At 49.1% G+C, this 18,343-nt stretch overlaps 1 protein-coding gene across 6 annotated transcripts in view; it reads right to left on the bottom strand.

The window, feature by feature from the left end:
- The window catches only part of LOC116949709 (corticotropin-releasing factor receptor 2), a 41,512-nt gene extending 27,968 nt beyond the window's left edge, over positions 1 to 13,544 (bottom strand). For 3 of the 6 annotated variants that reach the window (XM_032967329.2, XM_032967341.2, XM_076068983.1), the window contains exons 1-3: positions 12,873 to 13,542; positions 3,949 to 4,030; positions 3,119 to 3,238 (exon numbers count right to left, since the gene is read on the bottom strand). In XM_032967329.2, coding sequence (XP_032823220.1) covers positions 3,119 to 3,238; positions 3,949 to 4,030; positions 12,873 to 12,941 — 271 coding nt within the window. In that variant the 5' untranslated portion in view covers positions 12,942 to 13,542. Of the gene's footprint in view, positions 1 to 3,118; positions 3,239 to 3,948; positions 4,031 to 12,872 lie in introns of all 6 variants that reach the window. The other 3 variants (XM_032967335.2, XM_032967350.2, XM_076068979.1) reach the window with 3 other exon arrangements.
- Positions 13,545 to 18,343: the final 4,799 nt, after the last annotated feature.

Raw genomic sequence — 18,343 nt, 5'->3', positions numbered from 1 at the left:
CTGCGGTAACAAAAAAAAGAGAGTGAAATTCACACGAGAGGAAAGTTAGGGTTGAGCCAACACGGATGAAGTATACAACTGTAAACACGCACTTATTTAAGTTGTTAAATGGAAATGTACAGAACCGTGAAAAGTCGCGAGACAAAATGCAAGGACAATTTAATTGAAATTAAATTCAGCAAATTCAATTATTGTGGTTAATGCGGACATGATTCCTTCTAAAAGTGTTCAGTTTAGTGTTTTAATTTTCTTAACACCTGTTTTGCTTCCAGAAAAGAGAGGAAAACCTATTCTCAAATTCAAATTTATTTAATGTTTGCTAACGATAGACATTTCAGTGATGCCAACTTTCTCAAGTAATGTATTTTTCATATTTACGTATTTGTAATTTTAATATCTAACGATAAACTCACTTTTCACACGACAAGTCACATGCTTTGCCCTCGGTTGCTCATGTGTAAAATTATTAACATACAAAAGTAATTCTACGAATTTCTATTAAAACGTCTTATCTTGCATTTGGAATGGGGAAAACGTATCCTGCTGAATAAAATATAGTGATGAAATATTGCGGGCACTTACGATTAGTAAATTACTCAAGTAGAATAACGTGTCTGTGTTGGTTAAGAGGACGACCAAATTACCCCCCCCCCCCCCGCCGAGTGCGCTATGTTTAGCTTTTATAGACTGCCTACGCAGCCTATAAAAGCTAAACATAACCTCCGTCTCTTTTTGGGAAGAAGATAGACGGTGGCAAGGCCAGACGAGCTGGGATCCGATAACCGTGGCGGGAAGGAGTTAGCAAGGGGCCTTGGATATGGAGGCCGTACTTTCCACTATTTGCCTTTTGATGCATTCTATAATTTTGTACTGTGACACAATAGCCATGTTTCTGTACGGCTACTTTCTCCCATACTATTGTAAAAAAAAAATGTTGCTCTCAGTGGAGCAGTGCACTGTGTTGATTCAAAGATCCCATGGCCTCATTACTTAACTCGTTGGCTACAGTTCCCTTTTATGAGAGTGCCAAAATTGTGTGTGTGTGTGTAAATGACGGAAAGAGCCCATCACAACATAATAATTAGCACACGCTGAACAATGAGATCTCCCCCACACTCACCTCTGAGGATCAGATCACACGCATTGATTATCTTGTACACAATGCCCGGTACTGCATCATATGCGTAAAAACTGTCGGGAACAAATGTGAGACCAAGGAGCTGAATCGTGTGGCGTTTTTTGTTCATGCTTTTGGTATAATTGTGGCGTTTGCCAGAATTCCCCAAAAAAGCAATTCTGTCCAATGCATGCAGCAATTTGTTAGGCAATCTTTTTCCATGAAAATAGTCGTGTCCTGCTGTGGGACTGTTTCCGCCGCTCCACTTATATTTTCCAAGCCGCTGGCCCTGCGTCATTGCAAATGCGCGGCTGAATGATTGCATAGTTGTACAGCCGTGCTGCCGTAAAAAAAAGGTCCTCAGCAGTGCCACTCACATGTGACCACGTGAGCCACTTGCAGCCTCCGCTACATCCACGCAACACGATGAACACGGAGGAGTGGCCGTTCGCTTGACAAGCAGTTGCCTATCACCGCCACTCCAGCCCAGCAAAATTGGCTGACCAGAGCCGGCTAGCTGGGGAGGCGGTGTGCTGTGCAATCCAGCACAGGCTGGTTGCTGTCGGACGTTTTCTGTTGGGTTATTCGAAAAAAGAAAGAAATAAAAAGGTGGCACGATGTATGTTGAACTTCGTTCGCACCTGACGTATCCAACCTCACTAATTGGAGGTGCGGGATACGAGGAAGATGCCCGTGTTGAACGATACGAATGAGATGTCCGTGTTGAATGCAATCAATTCGCATGCTGCTTGTAGCTTGCCACATTCAACCACGTTGGGAGAAAATAAAAAAACAGTCGGTGGAATGTTGGTCGCATACCGCGAAGGCGTTCGTCTCCAACCAAGGCCAGGACTAGTGGTAACAGGTTGCAATGTTATATTTCTGTTGCATCAACACGAGCAGGTGTCTAATGATTATATATATGACCTCGTGAAAAATATGTAATGCCTAAATATTTACATCTTTGGTTTGTGTTATTTGTATTTTAATCTTGATTCGAAGCTTTTCGTGACTGCAGGAATCCATACTCTTTGGTTATTTCGGTAAAGTCACGTAGAACGGCAATTCCACTGCTGGATTATTTTTTTTTCCGCCTGAAGACGACCGCTGGTGTTGCGATCGAAACGTCGTGATATGTTTATTTTTATTTAGTTTTATTTTTCCACCGACGTTACTTTACCGAGAGAACCAAAGAGTATTTGTATTTTTTGTTCGCCTGAACTATACGTTTCCCAACTGATTGCTTTTCTCAATAATTGGTGTAGATGTTATTGTATTTGTAGTTTGCAACAAAGCTTTTATTAGTCTATTCAATTAGTTTTTTTTTGTAATACATTTTAGGTCGCGTATGCCCGCGCTGTTGAAAGTAGCCTATCTCGACACACACACACACACAAAAACCTCGTCAAAATATCGTTGCCCTCCGAGAAAGAGATAGGAACACGCTGTCAGGATGTGCTCTGATTAAGTCACCACGACACATCCCTCTGAATGTTGAGCACCTGTGTAAGTACAATGAGAAGGACACGTTTGGTTTTTTTCGCGGCGTACTTTTCTCGCAGCGCCCAGAGAATACTGGAGCATTGTTGCAATCAAGATGCGTTAAGCACACGATATAAATCCCTCGTAAAGGACGAATGCCAGAGCGGAGAAGTCGGAGGGAGTGCAGAGCCCCCGCCCACCTCCCCCTAATTGCTCCTGGAAGTGTTCCAGACAATCGGGGAGCACCGTGCCCTGCCAATCCACGCTCACCGGGGACCCCTCCTTGACCGGGCGCGCAGCGTTGAAGAGCGCGCGAGACATCGCACGCGTTCAGGCAGGCGAAGAAGCGCTGACGCGTGCAGACAATGTGCACACACGTGTGCAGGTGATAAGGCGCCGATGCGTGCAGACAATGCGCACACGTGTGCAGGTGATAAGGCGCCGACGCGTACAGACAATGTGCACACGTGTGCAGGTGATAAGGCGCCGATGCGTGCAGACGAAGAGGCGCGGACTCACTGTGAATCTCGTACCGCACGCCGTTGAAGAACTCCGGGCAGGGCCGGGAGACCACCTGGCCGACCGGAGTGCTGGGCCAACACGTCTCGATCTCGTCCAAGGTGCTGTTACAGACGGGGCCTATGGGAGCGCACAAGCCAGGGCGCGCGCTTCAGGTGCACGTACGTACGTTGAACTTATTTCGCACCGTACGTAGCCAAGACTGCGCTAATCGGAGGTTGCGGGAAATCGGAAGTGGGTCGGCACCCACGGTGCTGTTCGGCGGGTCTGGCCGCGCTCACGGTCTTCTAAGCTCAAACGAGGGGGGTGGGGGGGGGGTGGTGGCCACGTCTCACACGAAGCGTTCGCCCGGACCGGTGACTCTCACGCAACTTGCATTCCGCGGCCGCGGGCGCTGCCGAGATCAAGACGCAGGCCACCGTACCTCTCGGTGCTGTAAATTAGCATATCAATCAGGGGCGCTGTATTCAACCCGTACGCCCTGCTTTGCTTTGGTACAAATCTGGGCGTTGACACCCCCCCTCCCCCCTGCTGATGGATTACCTCTGGCATCAAGCTAACAGCCACGACGGCGACAAGACAGATTGACCACTGATAAACACGCGTACACCATTTTTCCATTCGTTAAAATGATAATACTGTAAATATTTCCCAGCAAGGTGCACACAAAGGCGGTGTGCCAAAAAGTCAGATTTGCTCACCCCAGAAAAAGACAACTCGATGTTAATTCGACAAATGAAAGGTCCTTGATGGACACAGCCTCGCGTATGGCCGGGCAGGGGAGTTGTTTGGTGTCAGCTGGAGGCTTGCGGGGATGAGCGAGCACGTACCCGTGATATTGATCCCGTCGCTCAGGAACTCGCAGTCCTCGTCCACCTGCGACGATATGGAGGAGGCGGAGGTCCACAGCCGCTGCGAAGGCAGAGAGAGAGAGAAAGAGAGAGAGAGAGATCGCAGTCATAAATCAGAGACGGCAGAAATGCCGCGACTATTATCTTCACCGCCGATTACGCACACGTGGCACGAACATGAAATCGTCCCCGCGAGACTTCCACACACCCTGCTCGGGCAAGCGCACGTGAACACCGACGAGAGGAGGCGCGACTGATCCGACAGCTCCGTGCACACAGTGCGCGCGATTGTACGTTTGTCATTGAGCGGAGAGGCATTGTTTTGGGCCATTTGCTTTACGGGTGACGGATTTACGGAATAAGAATTTACAAAAACCGAGCGTCTAGCCATTCAACGTAGCGATACAACGATGAGACGACTCATTTTTGAGTCTGCGCTGGAACGGTGCAATTTCAGTCGGCACTTCACGTTTCTCTCAATCCCTCCCCTATTGTCCAACGACAGTTTACAGGTAATGCGAATCGTTCGCCACGAGCTGCTGGATGAAGGACTCCCCAAGACGTCGCCATCTGGCACGGCCGAGCAAGCCGCACGGCCGAGCTGATTCCATCGCTCCGTCACCATGGCGAACATTCCTCGTGGGTGTCCTTGCCTCCTTCGGGTTCCACTCCGTCGTTCGTCTTGACGACCGGCCAATCATCCCTTTTGTCGCCCGTTCTAATATGCGCTTCTGCGGCCGTCTGGAACGCTCTTCCCTTCCGATATTAGGACGCCACTGGAGCTACGCACTGTTAAATGATCATCTAGATTGCAAACTCATTTCTTTAAAACTGCTTTTTGTGTTTAGTTTGATGTCCTTACCCACCGCACCTCCGGTTAGCGCGGTTGGCTACGTACGGTGTGAAATCAGTTCAACATACATGCGTACAAACATGTTGACGTGTTCTGCCCAAGCCCGCTTTACTTTCCGCAACACGAAGTGCGATGCCTTTAACTTGCGCCGACGCAGACGTTGACAAGAGGACATTCATAAACGGAGCAAAAGCTGAACGGATGCACAAGGAGGCAGGGAAGCGTGGAGAGGAGGCGCGCGCTGGATGTTACAATTTTGAGACACGTAGAGAATTATGGGATTAGGAAACCGTCCGCTTGTCACGGTTGGCTACTTATGGTGCGAACGAAGTTCGATACAAACACATACATACAGGAATATAGGATGAGGGAATCATATGTCTTAAGCAGTTAGCGTATGTGATGAACTCTTTCTTTTTTTAGACACATTGGTACGTAGATTTTTCGTTATTAAGTTGAGGTTTCTAAAATGACTGTAACCTGAGATAAGGTTTTACCCTGTCTGGCAATGAAACAGTTTGTGTTAAGATGTTAAAACACCAAACTGAAACCTTTTTGCAACGAATCATCTATCTGCATTAAGCACATATACTTGTGGCGATCACACAAACAAAAGGCATGCTCTGGTAGTATTGTGTTGCTTCTTGTTTGCATATTCACCACAGGGATGTGTGGTCAATGCAGACATGATTCCTTGGAACAGGTTTCAGTTTGGTTTTTTAACATCTTAACACGAATATTCTTGGTTCTGTCAGTAAAGTCGCGTAGAAAGGAAACAATAAAATAATAAAAAAATATTTGAAAAAATTGAAAAAACCGCCACTTTTTTCCAATTTTCTTGCTATGGTTTTCACACCTGATGATGATTGTTTGTGTTGCAGTCGAAACGTCGTGATCATTTCATCGTTGTATATTTTTATTATTTTATTGTTTCCCTTCTACGTGACTTTACCGAAAGAACCAAGAATATGAATCCCTGCAGTCACGAAAGCTTTAAATAAAAATATTAACACAACTGTTTTATTTCCAGGAAGGGCAAAACCTCTTCTTATTTTTTGACACTGGCAAGAGGGCTGATGATGACTGCAACCTGTTTGTGCCCACGTATTTAAGTCGTCATTTCGATCCTGGTTCATCTGTGATAACTACCCCAGGTATGAATGCTCTACTCTGTAAGCAACCATCGGTAGTAGACTGCATTTACGGACGCCACCTGGCTTTGTGAAATGGTTCCGCTTGATTTCAGCGGGGACATGCTTCGCCATTTGAAGCGAAGCCATCTCGCAGCAATGTGTTGACGTATGTATGTTGAAATTGTTTCGCATCGTACGTAGCCAACCGTGCTAATAGGAGGTGCAGGCCTTTTTGTAGACAAATTAGACATCGGTCATTGTATTTTTTATGGACTTTGTCCCGTCTAGCTGCAGTCATACGGACGTATTGAACATGTACACGAACAGCCCTGGGCGAAGCCCTCTCCACGCATTGTCGTTCATGGGGGTTGTTTAACCGTACTTCACAATTACGGTCATGTGCTGGTTGTTGAATGTGGAGAGAGTGGGCGCGGGGTGAGGAATCCGGGGACTGGTTCAGATAATCACTGACCAACGATGGTAGCCATTGCTGGGAATCGAACTCTGACTTGTCGCGATCGTGGTGCAGTGCACAAACCGCTTGGCCGCCACTCCGCTATGCAATGTTATTCTGCCGTGTGGATCTAATGGCCTTACCCCGAAAATCTCCACGTTCAAGATCAAATGCAGGGATAAGTACGAGTTTGCCGCAGAGATGGGTGAGTGGGGATTCCATGTGACCAACGCACTACGATTACAACAAAAGCTGTACGTCCTCAGGGAGCACAGTTAAAGATAGGAGGCGGCGTTCCAATAGCACGTCACTTTCATAAGCCTGACACAGAGAAGCGATGACTTCTAATGCCACCTCAAAATTCTGAATGAGTAACCTTGCAATTTAGCACTGAAAGTGACGGTCTTCTTCTTTCGTGCTTATATATCGGAACACATTTTAAACCGAACAACAGCGCCTCTGCAACGTGACACAGAAACCCGAATACTGCAATCGGTCACGAATCATTTAGCAATGACAAATCATTTCATTGCATACGCTGTATCGCTAAACGTTTATCCTCGTCCATCAGGGAAGATAGTGCGTCCTCCGTCTACTGCTCGCGTGGGGGGAGGGGGGGGTCACTGCTTCTCCTCTGCTGCTCACACTGTCTTAAGTAACGTTTTTTTTAGTCAGCTGGCTAAAATTGGGCAAGTTCATGTCACCACCACGTTTCACCCAGACAGCCAGAGAGCACATACTTAGATCTATCTTGACTGCTATAACAAGAATTACATATATTGTATTTAAGAATGCACAAATGAAAAAAACCCACAAATATACAATTAAGAAGAACTGAAATTGAACAAATACTTAAGATTATCAATGATTTTCATTGTCTGGAAAATCGTTCCAACATCGACCCAGGCTGCTATTTAAATCCGAGATGCGGAAAAAGTCACAATGTCGGTAAAGGAAATGAACGCCATCTATCAAGCTGTATCCAAAATGAAAACAAACCCTAACATCAGATTCCCTTTAATTATATACACGTAGTCTCTCACACCCAATATTATGATTCATAATTGTTTTTTTGGGTTAAGTCGTGGACAAACCTCAACAGCTCAGAGCTCGAGACGTAAGCTCCTGGTAACCCGAGGATGCTAGATGTCATCTCCAGCGAAACGCCATTGGCCCTTTAAATGTTGTTAGATTCGTATCTAAATGTTGTTAGATTGTTAGATTCGTATCTAACAAACAACGCCGACGGTGCTGCTGATGCGGCGAAACATTTGCCACGTTTGCTTAACATGACACTTTCATGAATGTGCTGCGTCGGGTGGAGGAGGGGTTACGACACATTTATTACACAACCCAAAAACCCAATGATCGTCTTTAGCTTGAATTCACTCTCATAGTTCAATGACGAAGACCCATTTATATCCACTCAATAATGGATTCTGTTCAAGCTCCATTACTCCGCATTTTACATGGCATCTAGACACAGAGTTTTGTTTACTCACGATCTTATATTTCAATGTTAATTGCCCTTTGCAGGACAACGCTTGTATTTTCATTAGGCCGATAATGTTGCATTGATCCATTGATTCTTAATCGGTTTGTTGGGGGGGGGGGGGGTTATGCTCACCATGAACGTTTTAAATAGCACGCGAGAGAATTCATTATTTCCAATTGGTGCAAATGATGCACTGATGCTACGTTCATGCTAACGGCACGGAGAAAAATACGCGAGCAAGACAAAATTAGGAACGCAAACTAGTACGGTGATAATGAAAGAAAATGAGAATTGATTCTTCACTCGAAATTCATGCAACATCAATTCGTGAGATTGTATCAAATCAAGGCAGTGGAGGGATGGGGCAGTGAATTGTTGTTCGCCAAAATCTCATTGATTTAATTTAATTTCCATCTCCTTGGCTGCTATGAGCCGACGTCTGTCGCAGCTGCCTGTGTACTAGGGATGGAATATAAATCGGAACTAAATTGTCTTTAAGAATTGGCGTCCTGATATATATTTTTAAAGCACATATTTCACAGTGTGGAAGCTATTAGCCTGATGACATATCACAGGAATAATTACAGGTGAGTGGTGGTAGGGGGGAGGTGCATTCAGTGATCTGTCAATGGCTCTAAGTTCAATCAAATAGAAACAAAATGACGACACATCACATGTCGTGCGTATGTGCATCCGGCAGGAAAATGCTTCAACACAATCCATCCTAAGTTCGTGTTTGCAGCCAATTCATCCGTACCCTGATGCGTTTTACAATACGGCAAGTGAGAGAGCCAGTGCAGGAATAGCGGACAACCTTCAGTCCGACCCTTGATGGGGTCTTGCAGAGTCTCGGACCGTACGTAGCCAACCGTGCTCATCGGAGGTGCAGGGAAAGGACAACAGACTAACGCTGTTCTAAAGAAATTCGTTTTCAATCGAGGTTTAAAGTGCAAACCCTCACTTTCCAGATTAATTTTCTGTGTGTGTGTCGGATGCCGTGAAAAGCCACTTCAACCCATCATCCCTCCAGGGTCAATAAAATAAGTACCACTTTGTCGGGGAAGCCAACAGTGATTGTCCGCTAAAAAAGACTCTCCTATCATCGTTCCAGGGTCAATAGAATGAGTACCACTTTGTGGGGAAGTCAAAGGTGATTGTCCTATTAAAAAGACTCGCCCCCTTTCATCGAATTGCGGAATTTTGACCACTGACTCAGAGCTGTGAACAGGCGAATGAGCATTGTCTCGAATATTACTTGATCAGCAAATCAATGTTGACTCTGGCATGGGTTAAGCAACAATTTCCACTGTCATATTCAGTATTCACTGCTTCCGATAGTGGCGCGCGAGGAAAGACAACTTGACTTGCAAAATGAGTGTTGCAAGTTCAAATCCAGGGAAAGGCTCAGCCCGACTTCATCATCTTTCTTTGCGCAATAAAAATAAGTAGTATTTCGTGTGAAGCTGATCGAGGCCATCCTACCAAAATCATGGAAATGTAGAATTGCCATGACTGTCTCACTGCCTCCTAGTCTCCGTGCCAGCCGGTCTCCCTGCACCCTCCAATGGTAGACCGACCCAGCGTTGTAAATGCCACATTCCTATGGCAGGGGACAAAACTCTCCTCGTGGCATTCACTCCACAGGGCAACCTGCTGTGCCGGAGGGCAGCTGCATTTGTTCGGCTGATGCATTTGGAGTCTGCCGTGCGAACGTGCTGTGGATGCGGCACAGGTGGCACTACATCCCAAGCAGGTGTCCTCCATAAATATACCGAACCTGGATATTGCACCCCGCCCACCCCCTGAATGCCAGAGTAAATAACTAACGTGTACAGCCACGCTTGTTCAATCAACAACGAGTGGAGTCGTGTTTGTAGCACAGGCAATATATCCTGCAGAGTGATGCCAGCATGTAGACTACAGGGACATGCGGTTTGCAGAGACACACCAGTGACACAGCAGTCAAAGACGAGAGGACCACAATGCAGTGCTTCAGGAACTACTGGTGAGTTTTCGCATAATGCACAATGGCTGAGCGCTTTTCTTGCACCACGTATCGGCTTTGTTCATTTTTACTTGTTGGTTCCTCGGCCAGTAGAATGTGTCTCTTGTTATGATGATGAACTTTCTCGTGATTCACAGATTGCATTAATGTGACCCCAACGTGTGGGACAGACCGCGCGTGCAGAGAAGTGGCCTCCGACATGATCGACGAGAACTCTGCTGATGAAACACCCCCTACTCTCACAAACCAGAATAACTCTCAAAAACAATGCCCCTTTGGAATCTCTGGTAGAAAGTTACATTGACTTACGAGAGTTATGTTGTACGTGTGAGAGTTCGTGATGTGGTGGGGAGCGGTAGTGTAGCGGTTAGCGCGCTGCGCTATGAACCCGGCGACCCGAGTTCGATTTCCGCTCACGGATAACACGAGTGACGATTATCTGAACCGGTCCTGGGCTTCCCCTAGGTTGACTCAGCCTCAAATGAGTACTTGGTGCGGTGTATAAAAGCATCGCCACTGGGGAGACAAAGGCGGTCAGGCGTGGTGTTGGCCACCCACCCCTCGTGTGCCGTGCTATCCTTCATAGGTGCTCGCTAACAGCACTTGCCCCAACATTCCCGATTCACGCCGGGTTCGTAGCGCAGCGTGCTAACCGTTACACTACCGCTCCCGGTAAACGTGGATCTATGTCTTTTATATCCCGGTCAACGTGTAACGTTTGGCCACGTTGATCAAGCAGCTCCAACCACGTGATGATGATGGCTGACCCGACGTTGATTATTTGCTGGGATGCAGGTGCGTCTTCGCGAGAGTGTGATGCACGGTCTCTGGGCATCATGCATGTTGCACAAGTAACCGGTAAACGGCCCTTTGGCCGATTCCTATTCCTATTAAGCGTCACACTCCATGGGAGGCAAATGACTTGGTTCACTGATGATGATGATGATGACTCTCTCTCTCTCATGTGTTCGTACAACAAAATAGGTGTTAAGATGTTAAAACACCAAACTGAAACCTTTTACAAGGAATCATGTCTGCATCATTAACCACAATGCTTGTGGTCAGAATGCAAATTAAAAAAAAACATACTCTGATAATATATGTGGCATTGTCTTTGAAACTGATTGGTCCACACCAGAGACAGCTTTCTTTTGAGCCTCGTCCTCTGGTCAAACACCGTTTGAGACAAGGCTCAAAAGAAAGCTCTCTCTGGTGTGGACCAATCAGTTTCAAGGACAATGCATCATATTATCAGAGTATGTTTTTGTTTATTTGCATTCTGATCACAAGTAATGTGGTAAATGCAGACATGATTACTTGTAGCAAGGTTTCAGTTTGATGTTTTAACATCTTAACACAGCTGTTTTGTTGCCAGAAAAAAGGGGAAAACCTATTTGTCATATTTTGGTACTGGCAAAGGAGGTCCCATGATGTGTTCGTACAGCCAGTGTCTAGCGTGGAATTTAAGCAGTATGCAACTCTGTGCTGACATTGTCTTTACGATCGGAACCCATCAAACCAACCGGCCATACCCGTCATTTTTTTGGTGGGAAGGGAACACAATTTGAAAATGTTGGCGGTTTGGGATTTTCTGGCTCGTACACAACTCTGTACAAGCCAAATTTCAGCTCTTCTGGAATGTGTAGAACGTTACAATCGACGTCTCTCGATCGCGACCATCTATTTATAACTCCAGTAGCAGGACTCCAAAACTGCGTGCTCCCATCGTAACAAAACAAACAAACCTCCAAAATGCCTCCTCGTATTTGATCTCCCCAGATGCATATAAACATCAAAACAAATGGCACTTCGCTGTGGAAACCGGTTCAGAGTTTTTGCTCCGCGTCAGAACCAATTGCTGCTGCGTCAAGCCGCTCCGGCGAGGGCTGCGTGGCGGTGGCGGCTGCGACACCGATGGGATGTTGTCAGAACGAACAAAAACAATATATATATACTTGCGGAGAAAATACTAAAATGTGGATAAATTTGCGGGCTCATTCTCCCCCATCCACCCACCCACCCGCCCGCAGCCTAATCGCAAGCCGCTCAGCCCGTGAAAGCCTGTGGGTTCGCAAATCGCCCTGCCGGAGACCGACCGATGGCTGGCCGCGGAGAGGAATCGAACTCATGTCCCCACGGCCGTCTCACGGCGGCAGCGGTGCGTGAACCACCCCGGCTGCACCTCCCGACAGCATTTTGCTCTGCACGTGACATTTATTGTCTTCCAAAAACATTGCTCTTGTGCGTTGTCAAATTATGTAGTCTCGCGATTTGTTCATGCTGGCATGCTGAAACATGGCAATATGTTGCATGCGACAGTGTGGCAATGTGATTTATGTGGTTGTATTGTTATACATGGTGTTTGGTTGTAAATGGAAAATTGCTGTATATGACAGTAAGTTGTGTATTGTTATATGAGTCATTTACACCAGGATGTAGTTGTCATTGGTATGATTGTCTTCAGATTTTTCTGTTTTGCGATTGGATTGGATCTGGTCTTGTGAGTGTTGTTGTATATTTTATGAACAGCGCTTTCAGACATTTTTACCCGCAGTATAAGGCACTTTAACTAATTAATTATCATACCTAAACATTAGCGTGAGTCTATGTGGCAATGTTGCATATGAGACACTGCTTGTAAGAGAGCGGTGGTGTAGCGGTTAGCGCCATGCTGCGCTACCAACCTGGCGATCCGGGTTCGATTTCCGCTCACGGCCAACACCGGTGACGATTATCTGAACCGGTCCTGGACCTCTCCTAGGTCGACTCAGCCTCAAATGAGTACCTGGTGGGTGTGTAAACATCGCCACAGGGAGACAAAGGCGGCCGGGCGTGGTGTTGGCCACCCACCCCTCGTGTGTCGTTCCGGCCTCTTATAGGTGCTCGCTAACAGCACTTGCCCCTTGAGATTGTTCAGGCTATATCGGTGATCTTTGTAGGATGGAGCGTGCATCGCAACTCACCTGCGTGAGAAGGACGAGGAGGAGAAGACGTCTCAGGGGACCTAGTAGTGACGACAGACCCCGTTCCATGTTTCCACCGGGGTCCTCACGGCTCCTGCTAGCTCCAGGTGGCTCCTCGCGGCTCCTGCTGGCTCCACCTGTCTCCCGAGCGGCTTCACGTCCACGCTCTCTCCTCCTCCTCCTGCTGCTGCTGCTCCTGCACTCGAGTGCCGCTGCTTCTCCCAGGTGCCGGGTCCTCGAGGTGCAGCTCAAAGTCGGGTCAAGTAGGTGGAGCCAGGCACTCTCGGTCCTCGATCAGACAGACAGACGCACACGTGGTCCTGTTGACTCAGCTGTTCCCCGTCTTGGTGGGAGTCGTTCTCAGGTGGTCTCGGTGTCGAGACCAGATTCGAGGTTGTTCCTACTGACCCCTTGTTGCTGGAACTGGCCCGAAGGAGGCCCAGACTCGAGGCGCTTCTGGTCACAGAGGTCCGTTCTGCTCCGTGGTCCGATCGTTATTGTGGCTTGCCGGTCACGGTGAATCTTCGAACCCGGTGCTGGTCCCAGGCGCCTCTTGACGCAACCGCGGGCACCGCGCGCGCGCTCCTCGCGGGAGACGCACGAGCGGCGGGCGCCCCCTGCTCATGACGGCGCAGGAGGGGAGGGGGCAAGGGGAAGTGGTGTGTGTGGGGGGGGGTCTGTGGGGGAGTCGTGTGGAGGGGGGGGTAATGGAGGGGTGCAAGGGGATGGAGAGGAGGAGCGCACCGCCCCCTCGCACCGCCCCATGAATTCACCACCTCCCTCCCTCCCTCCCGTCTCCTCCACCTTCCACCTCCTCTCCCTCCATTATCTCGCTCTGCCTCTGCCTCTCTCTCTCCCTCCTCTGCTATCTATTCAACCCCCTTACCCTCTCTCCATCTCCCTCCCTCCCAAAAAATATATTATTTTGAAAATGTGCTTCCCTCATTTGCATTGGTTCGATGCCACCAGTGATGATGAGCGCCTACCTCGATGTTCGTGTGGGCACGGAGACACTTTGAGAGCACAGAGACACTTTGACTTTCTCTTTGTTTGCTGCAGTCGAGAGAACCCACAACGCGAATCGCGAGACGCGAAGCCGCCGCATTTAAAAGCCATTTATGCAGGAGGTGCAACCAAATAATGAGGAAAGTGATGAAGACGGCTCACAGGCAGATTAAGCAGCGCTGGTTCCTCCGGTAGCGCGGGGGCGCGTGTGTGTGCGTGTGTGTGTGTGCGTGCGTGTGTGTGCGTGTGTGTGTGTACGTGTGTGTGTGCGTGTGTGTGCGTGTGTGTGTGTCTGTGTGTGCGTGTGTATAGTGGGGAGCGATAGTGTAGCGGTTAGCGCGCTGCTCTATGAACCTGGCGACCCGGGTTCGATTCCCGCTCACGGCCAACACCAGTGACGATTATCTGAACCGGTCCCGGGCCTCCCCTAGGTCGACTCAGCCTCAAATGAGTACCTGGTACGGTGTGTAAACGTCGCGACTGGGGAGACAAAGGCGGTCGGGCGTGGTGCTGGCCACCCACCCCCTCGTGTACCGTTCCGGCCTTCATAGGTGCTCGCTAACAGCACTTGCCCCTACAGTCTGTTAAGGCTATACGGGGGATCTTTGTTTGTTTTTGTGTGCGTGTGTGCGTGTGTGCGTGTGTGCGTGTGTGTGTGCGTGTGTGCGTGTGTGCGTGTGTGCGTGTGTGGGCTGGACTCGCTAAAAGCTCACTGTTTGACGAATGCGCCGAGTGTTATTCACATTTTCATCAACGCTCCTTTGCGGCGGAGTGACCTTGCGTGATGTGAGTCAGCACGAGGGAGGCAGTGCCCTGCGTGTGTGTGCGTACGTGTGTGTAATCGCTGTGTGTGTGTGTGTGGGGAAGCGGTGGTGTCGCGGTTAGCGCTACGCTGCGCTACGAACCCGGCGACCCGGGTTTGATTCCCGCTCACGGCCAGCACCAGTGACGATTAACTAAACCGGTCCTGGGCCTCCCCTAGGTCGACTCAGCCTCAAATGAGTACTTGGTGCGGTGTGTAGTAAACATCGCCACTGGGGAGACAAAAGCGGCCGGGCGTGGCGCTGGCCTCCTATCCCCCTCTTGTGCCGTTCTCGCCTTCATTAGGTGCTCGCTAACGGCATTTGCCTCAACTGTCTGCTAAGGCTATACGGGGAATCTTTGTCTTTGTGTGTGTGTGCACGTGTGTGTGTGTGTGCGCGCGTGTGTGTGTGCGCGCGCGTGTGTGTGAGCGTGTGTGTGTATGCGCGCGTGTGTTTGCGCGCGTGTGTGCGCGCGGGTGTGTGCGCGCGTGTGTGTGCGCGCGCGTTTGTGCGCGTGCGTGTGTGCGTGCGTGTGTGTGCGCGCGCGTGTGGCCAGTCACACGCGCACACACACACGCGCGCACACAATCGCGCGTGTGTGCGCGCGCGTGTGTGCGCGCGTGTGACTGGCCACCAGTGACTGTGGAGGTGGGATGTGCGGCTGGGGCGAGATTTGTACGCCTGAGAATCCCCACCGAGTTGACTCACCCGGTCTGAACACACCAGTCCACGCGAAGCACCCAGACTCACGCACCCTTGATCAAGACCGCCCCCCCCCCCTCCCCCGCGCGTGTTGGCTGTGAGCGTTTTGTTCCTCGTTAATTGAATTCAAATATTTTATACAAATGAGATGGACATTGATGTTAAATATTGACATCCGAATGTTTGCCGAAGCTGTTCGCAGAGATTAAAAAAATCATCTTCGAGGTTCAACGGCGATGCCTCTTGCAGGATACCATCCCTGCTCCCGTTGACCTCACACTATCGTCTCTCTCCATCTGGATGTGACAGAACCATGGAACATTATTTCAAACTTGTAGAAGCGGGGAGGTGACCGTGGAGGCGATTAATTTACTGGACAAATAGCCTGCTCCTGCCTGCCGAATGTTATGAGGGTGCAGGGACAGCTTTCCCCTACTGCTGCTGCTGCTGCTGTGACACAACTAGGAATGGTGTTAGGGAAATAAACCAGACCCCTGTGGAGTGATGGCGTAGTGGTTAGTTCACCGCGCTACGAACCCTGTAACCTGACTTCACATTCTCGGCACGGCCAATGTGAATTGTTCCCGGGTGCCCTCTACCTCACCAATCTGCACTGATCAACATGGCGACTTGTGGTCGAATAATCGTACGCCTGGTAGTATATAGTAGCGGCTTACATCCAGCGGTGCATGTGTTGTGCGTTTAGTTTGCTATCCTTTGCACACACCTCCGATTGCCACGGTTGGCTACGTACGGTGCGAAAAGAAGTTCAAGATACGTACAAATGGCTCTACATTTTCATAATTAAATGTATTCCGAACTCTGTTGTGAGGGCTTCACATGCGCTATAAATGACCGGCTGCAGACTCCTCTGATCAGTGACAATCGTGCCTTCCACGATTCATGCACCACACCGTAATGAGCCACTGAGCAAATGTGCTGTGTGTCATGTGAGCATTTAATTTCCCTTGATCGTGACACTGCCAGTCAGGCTACCTCCCAAAAGTCGTGGAGCCGCCTTGCCTCAGCTTGCACGGTTAAAGTCGATCCAACCACTGCTGGAAATCTGAGCCGCCTTCAATCCCACCAAACACAAAACCGTTTTTACCAGAACGATATGCAACATGGGTATTTTAATAGCGCTACTCCTAAGCTTAATTTTGCGAATGAAATGTGATTGATAGACAAACACAAATAACGCAGCGTCCTTGCCGGAGAGACAGAAGTGTCTCTGTGCTCATACGCCCGGGAGTCAAGCGAAGGAAAATGAAAAACGCTCCGACAGACACCAGCCAGAAAGTATATGCTTGTTAATAATGAGTTATGACTTGTTCATAAAGCAGGCACGTGGCCACACACTCGGCACAAACGCGCTCCAACTCACGCGTTCGCCCTGCCACTTCTCGTGTTCGTCAGCACGTTGAAGTCCGCACCGGCGGGGGTGAAAAGCAACCAACCAAAACCAGCACCGCCCTCAATCGAGGCGCCTCCTGCGCCTCCTTTATGGGCACGTCCGGACGAGACGAATGCCCCTTACGCTGCTGCGGAGTGTCGCGCAGAAAAAAAAATGATCGTGTTGGCCTTTGAAATTTAAATTATCCCTCTGAGACAAAAAAGACGTGTAATTAAATGTCGTTTTTCCATAAAGGGTAGCATCCGGATTCTGACTGTATGTTGATTGCAAGAGTCTCCTCTTGTTTTCGGGTAATACTTTAACTGTGTGTGTGTGTGGGTAATTTGGTCGTGGCTCAATATAACAGTGGCGCTGCATTGGATTTAATATCCACGCACGGGCAGGCAAGCATCAAGATAAACAGCCTCTCCGTGGCACAGATGCTTTTTCATTCGCGTACACAACACGGGTCTCTGTGGCCAACGAGGCAACTATAAACCTTCGCCTTTGGCACCTGGCTCCCCCACGTAGCCCGGAGCGGACACCTCCAGTGCTCATCTGTAATTAACCTTTTCATTCTGGATCACCATTTCAATCGGGGAAACAATGGAAGTCTACACAAAGTGCACGCGCAGAACTGCGGTCGCGCACCTGACGCTGAAGCATTCGCCGATTTCCTCATTCAGTGTAGGGCACAAATCACGTCCACAGGTGATATCTGCACCAATGCATTATGCATGCAAATTTGTGTTGGCCAGATCGTGTCTGAATAAATATCTGAATGCATAATGAATTCCGTGTGGGCGATTCGCGGGGAGATAACACGAGCTTGTCGGAGCCAGCGCGAGCTGAACCAGCTTCACACACAATTCGTGACTGTGCTCGTTCTAACCCTTCTTTAGATGTTCTTATCGCTTCCTGCTGCCGTGTACATTTCTCTTATTACGTAGGCGCGCATCGACGTCCGCTGGAAGGATCTCTGCTTCGTAGGAAAATGAGCGTTTTTTTTTTACATTCGCGGGTGACGGCGCACGGACAAAAACGTGGCCACACGAGCGACAAACACGCAGACACGTACACAGACACGGACGCAACGCTGCCAAGTTGCGTCTATGTGCACGGGTGCACACGCCAATGTCACAACACAGTTAAACGCATAATTCGATTTGGGATTAAAAGTGGCGCGCACTTTCTTAATACGGCGATTATGAATGTGCGGCTCAGGTTCGACACAATACAATCTCTGACATTTCGCCCCCTCGTCGCTTGCTAATCCTCATTGTGTGAGTGCCATCGCCCGTGGCGTCGATAAGCAAGGCTAGGAGAGATGGTCACCTCGCCTGGCGATGAGCAGCAGCCGGTGGAACTCTTGCGGCACCCGACCAGACACGATGGGACACCGCGCGGCGCTGGGGTTAATTTTTGCGCGTAGGGAACAGGGGCCGATGTGTTTAAGGCCGGACGCAGGTTCCATCACGGCACGGGTGGTTTCTTTCCTTCCTATTTTTTTCCGCCCCCCCCCCCCCCCAACCCCACTGGATATTCGTTGCGCCGAGTCAGAACCAATC

The sequence above is a fragment of the Petromyzon marinus genome, chromosome 2 (assembly GCF_048934315.1).
Source record: "Petromyzon marinus isolate PM22_M1 ecotype Great Lakes invasive population chromosome 2, UKy_Petmar_22M1.pri1.0, whole genome shotgun sequence".
Taxonomy (NCBI): domain Eukaryota; kingdom Metazoa; phylum Chordata; class Hyperoartia; order Petromyzontiformes; family Petromyzontidae; genus Petromyzon; species Petromyzon marinus.
Note: the sequence above shows the minus strand (reverse complement) of the source record. Positions and strands in the feature narration are given on the sequence as shown.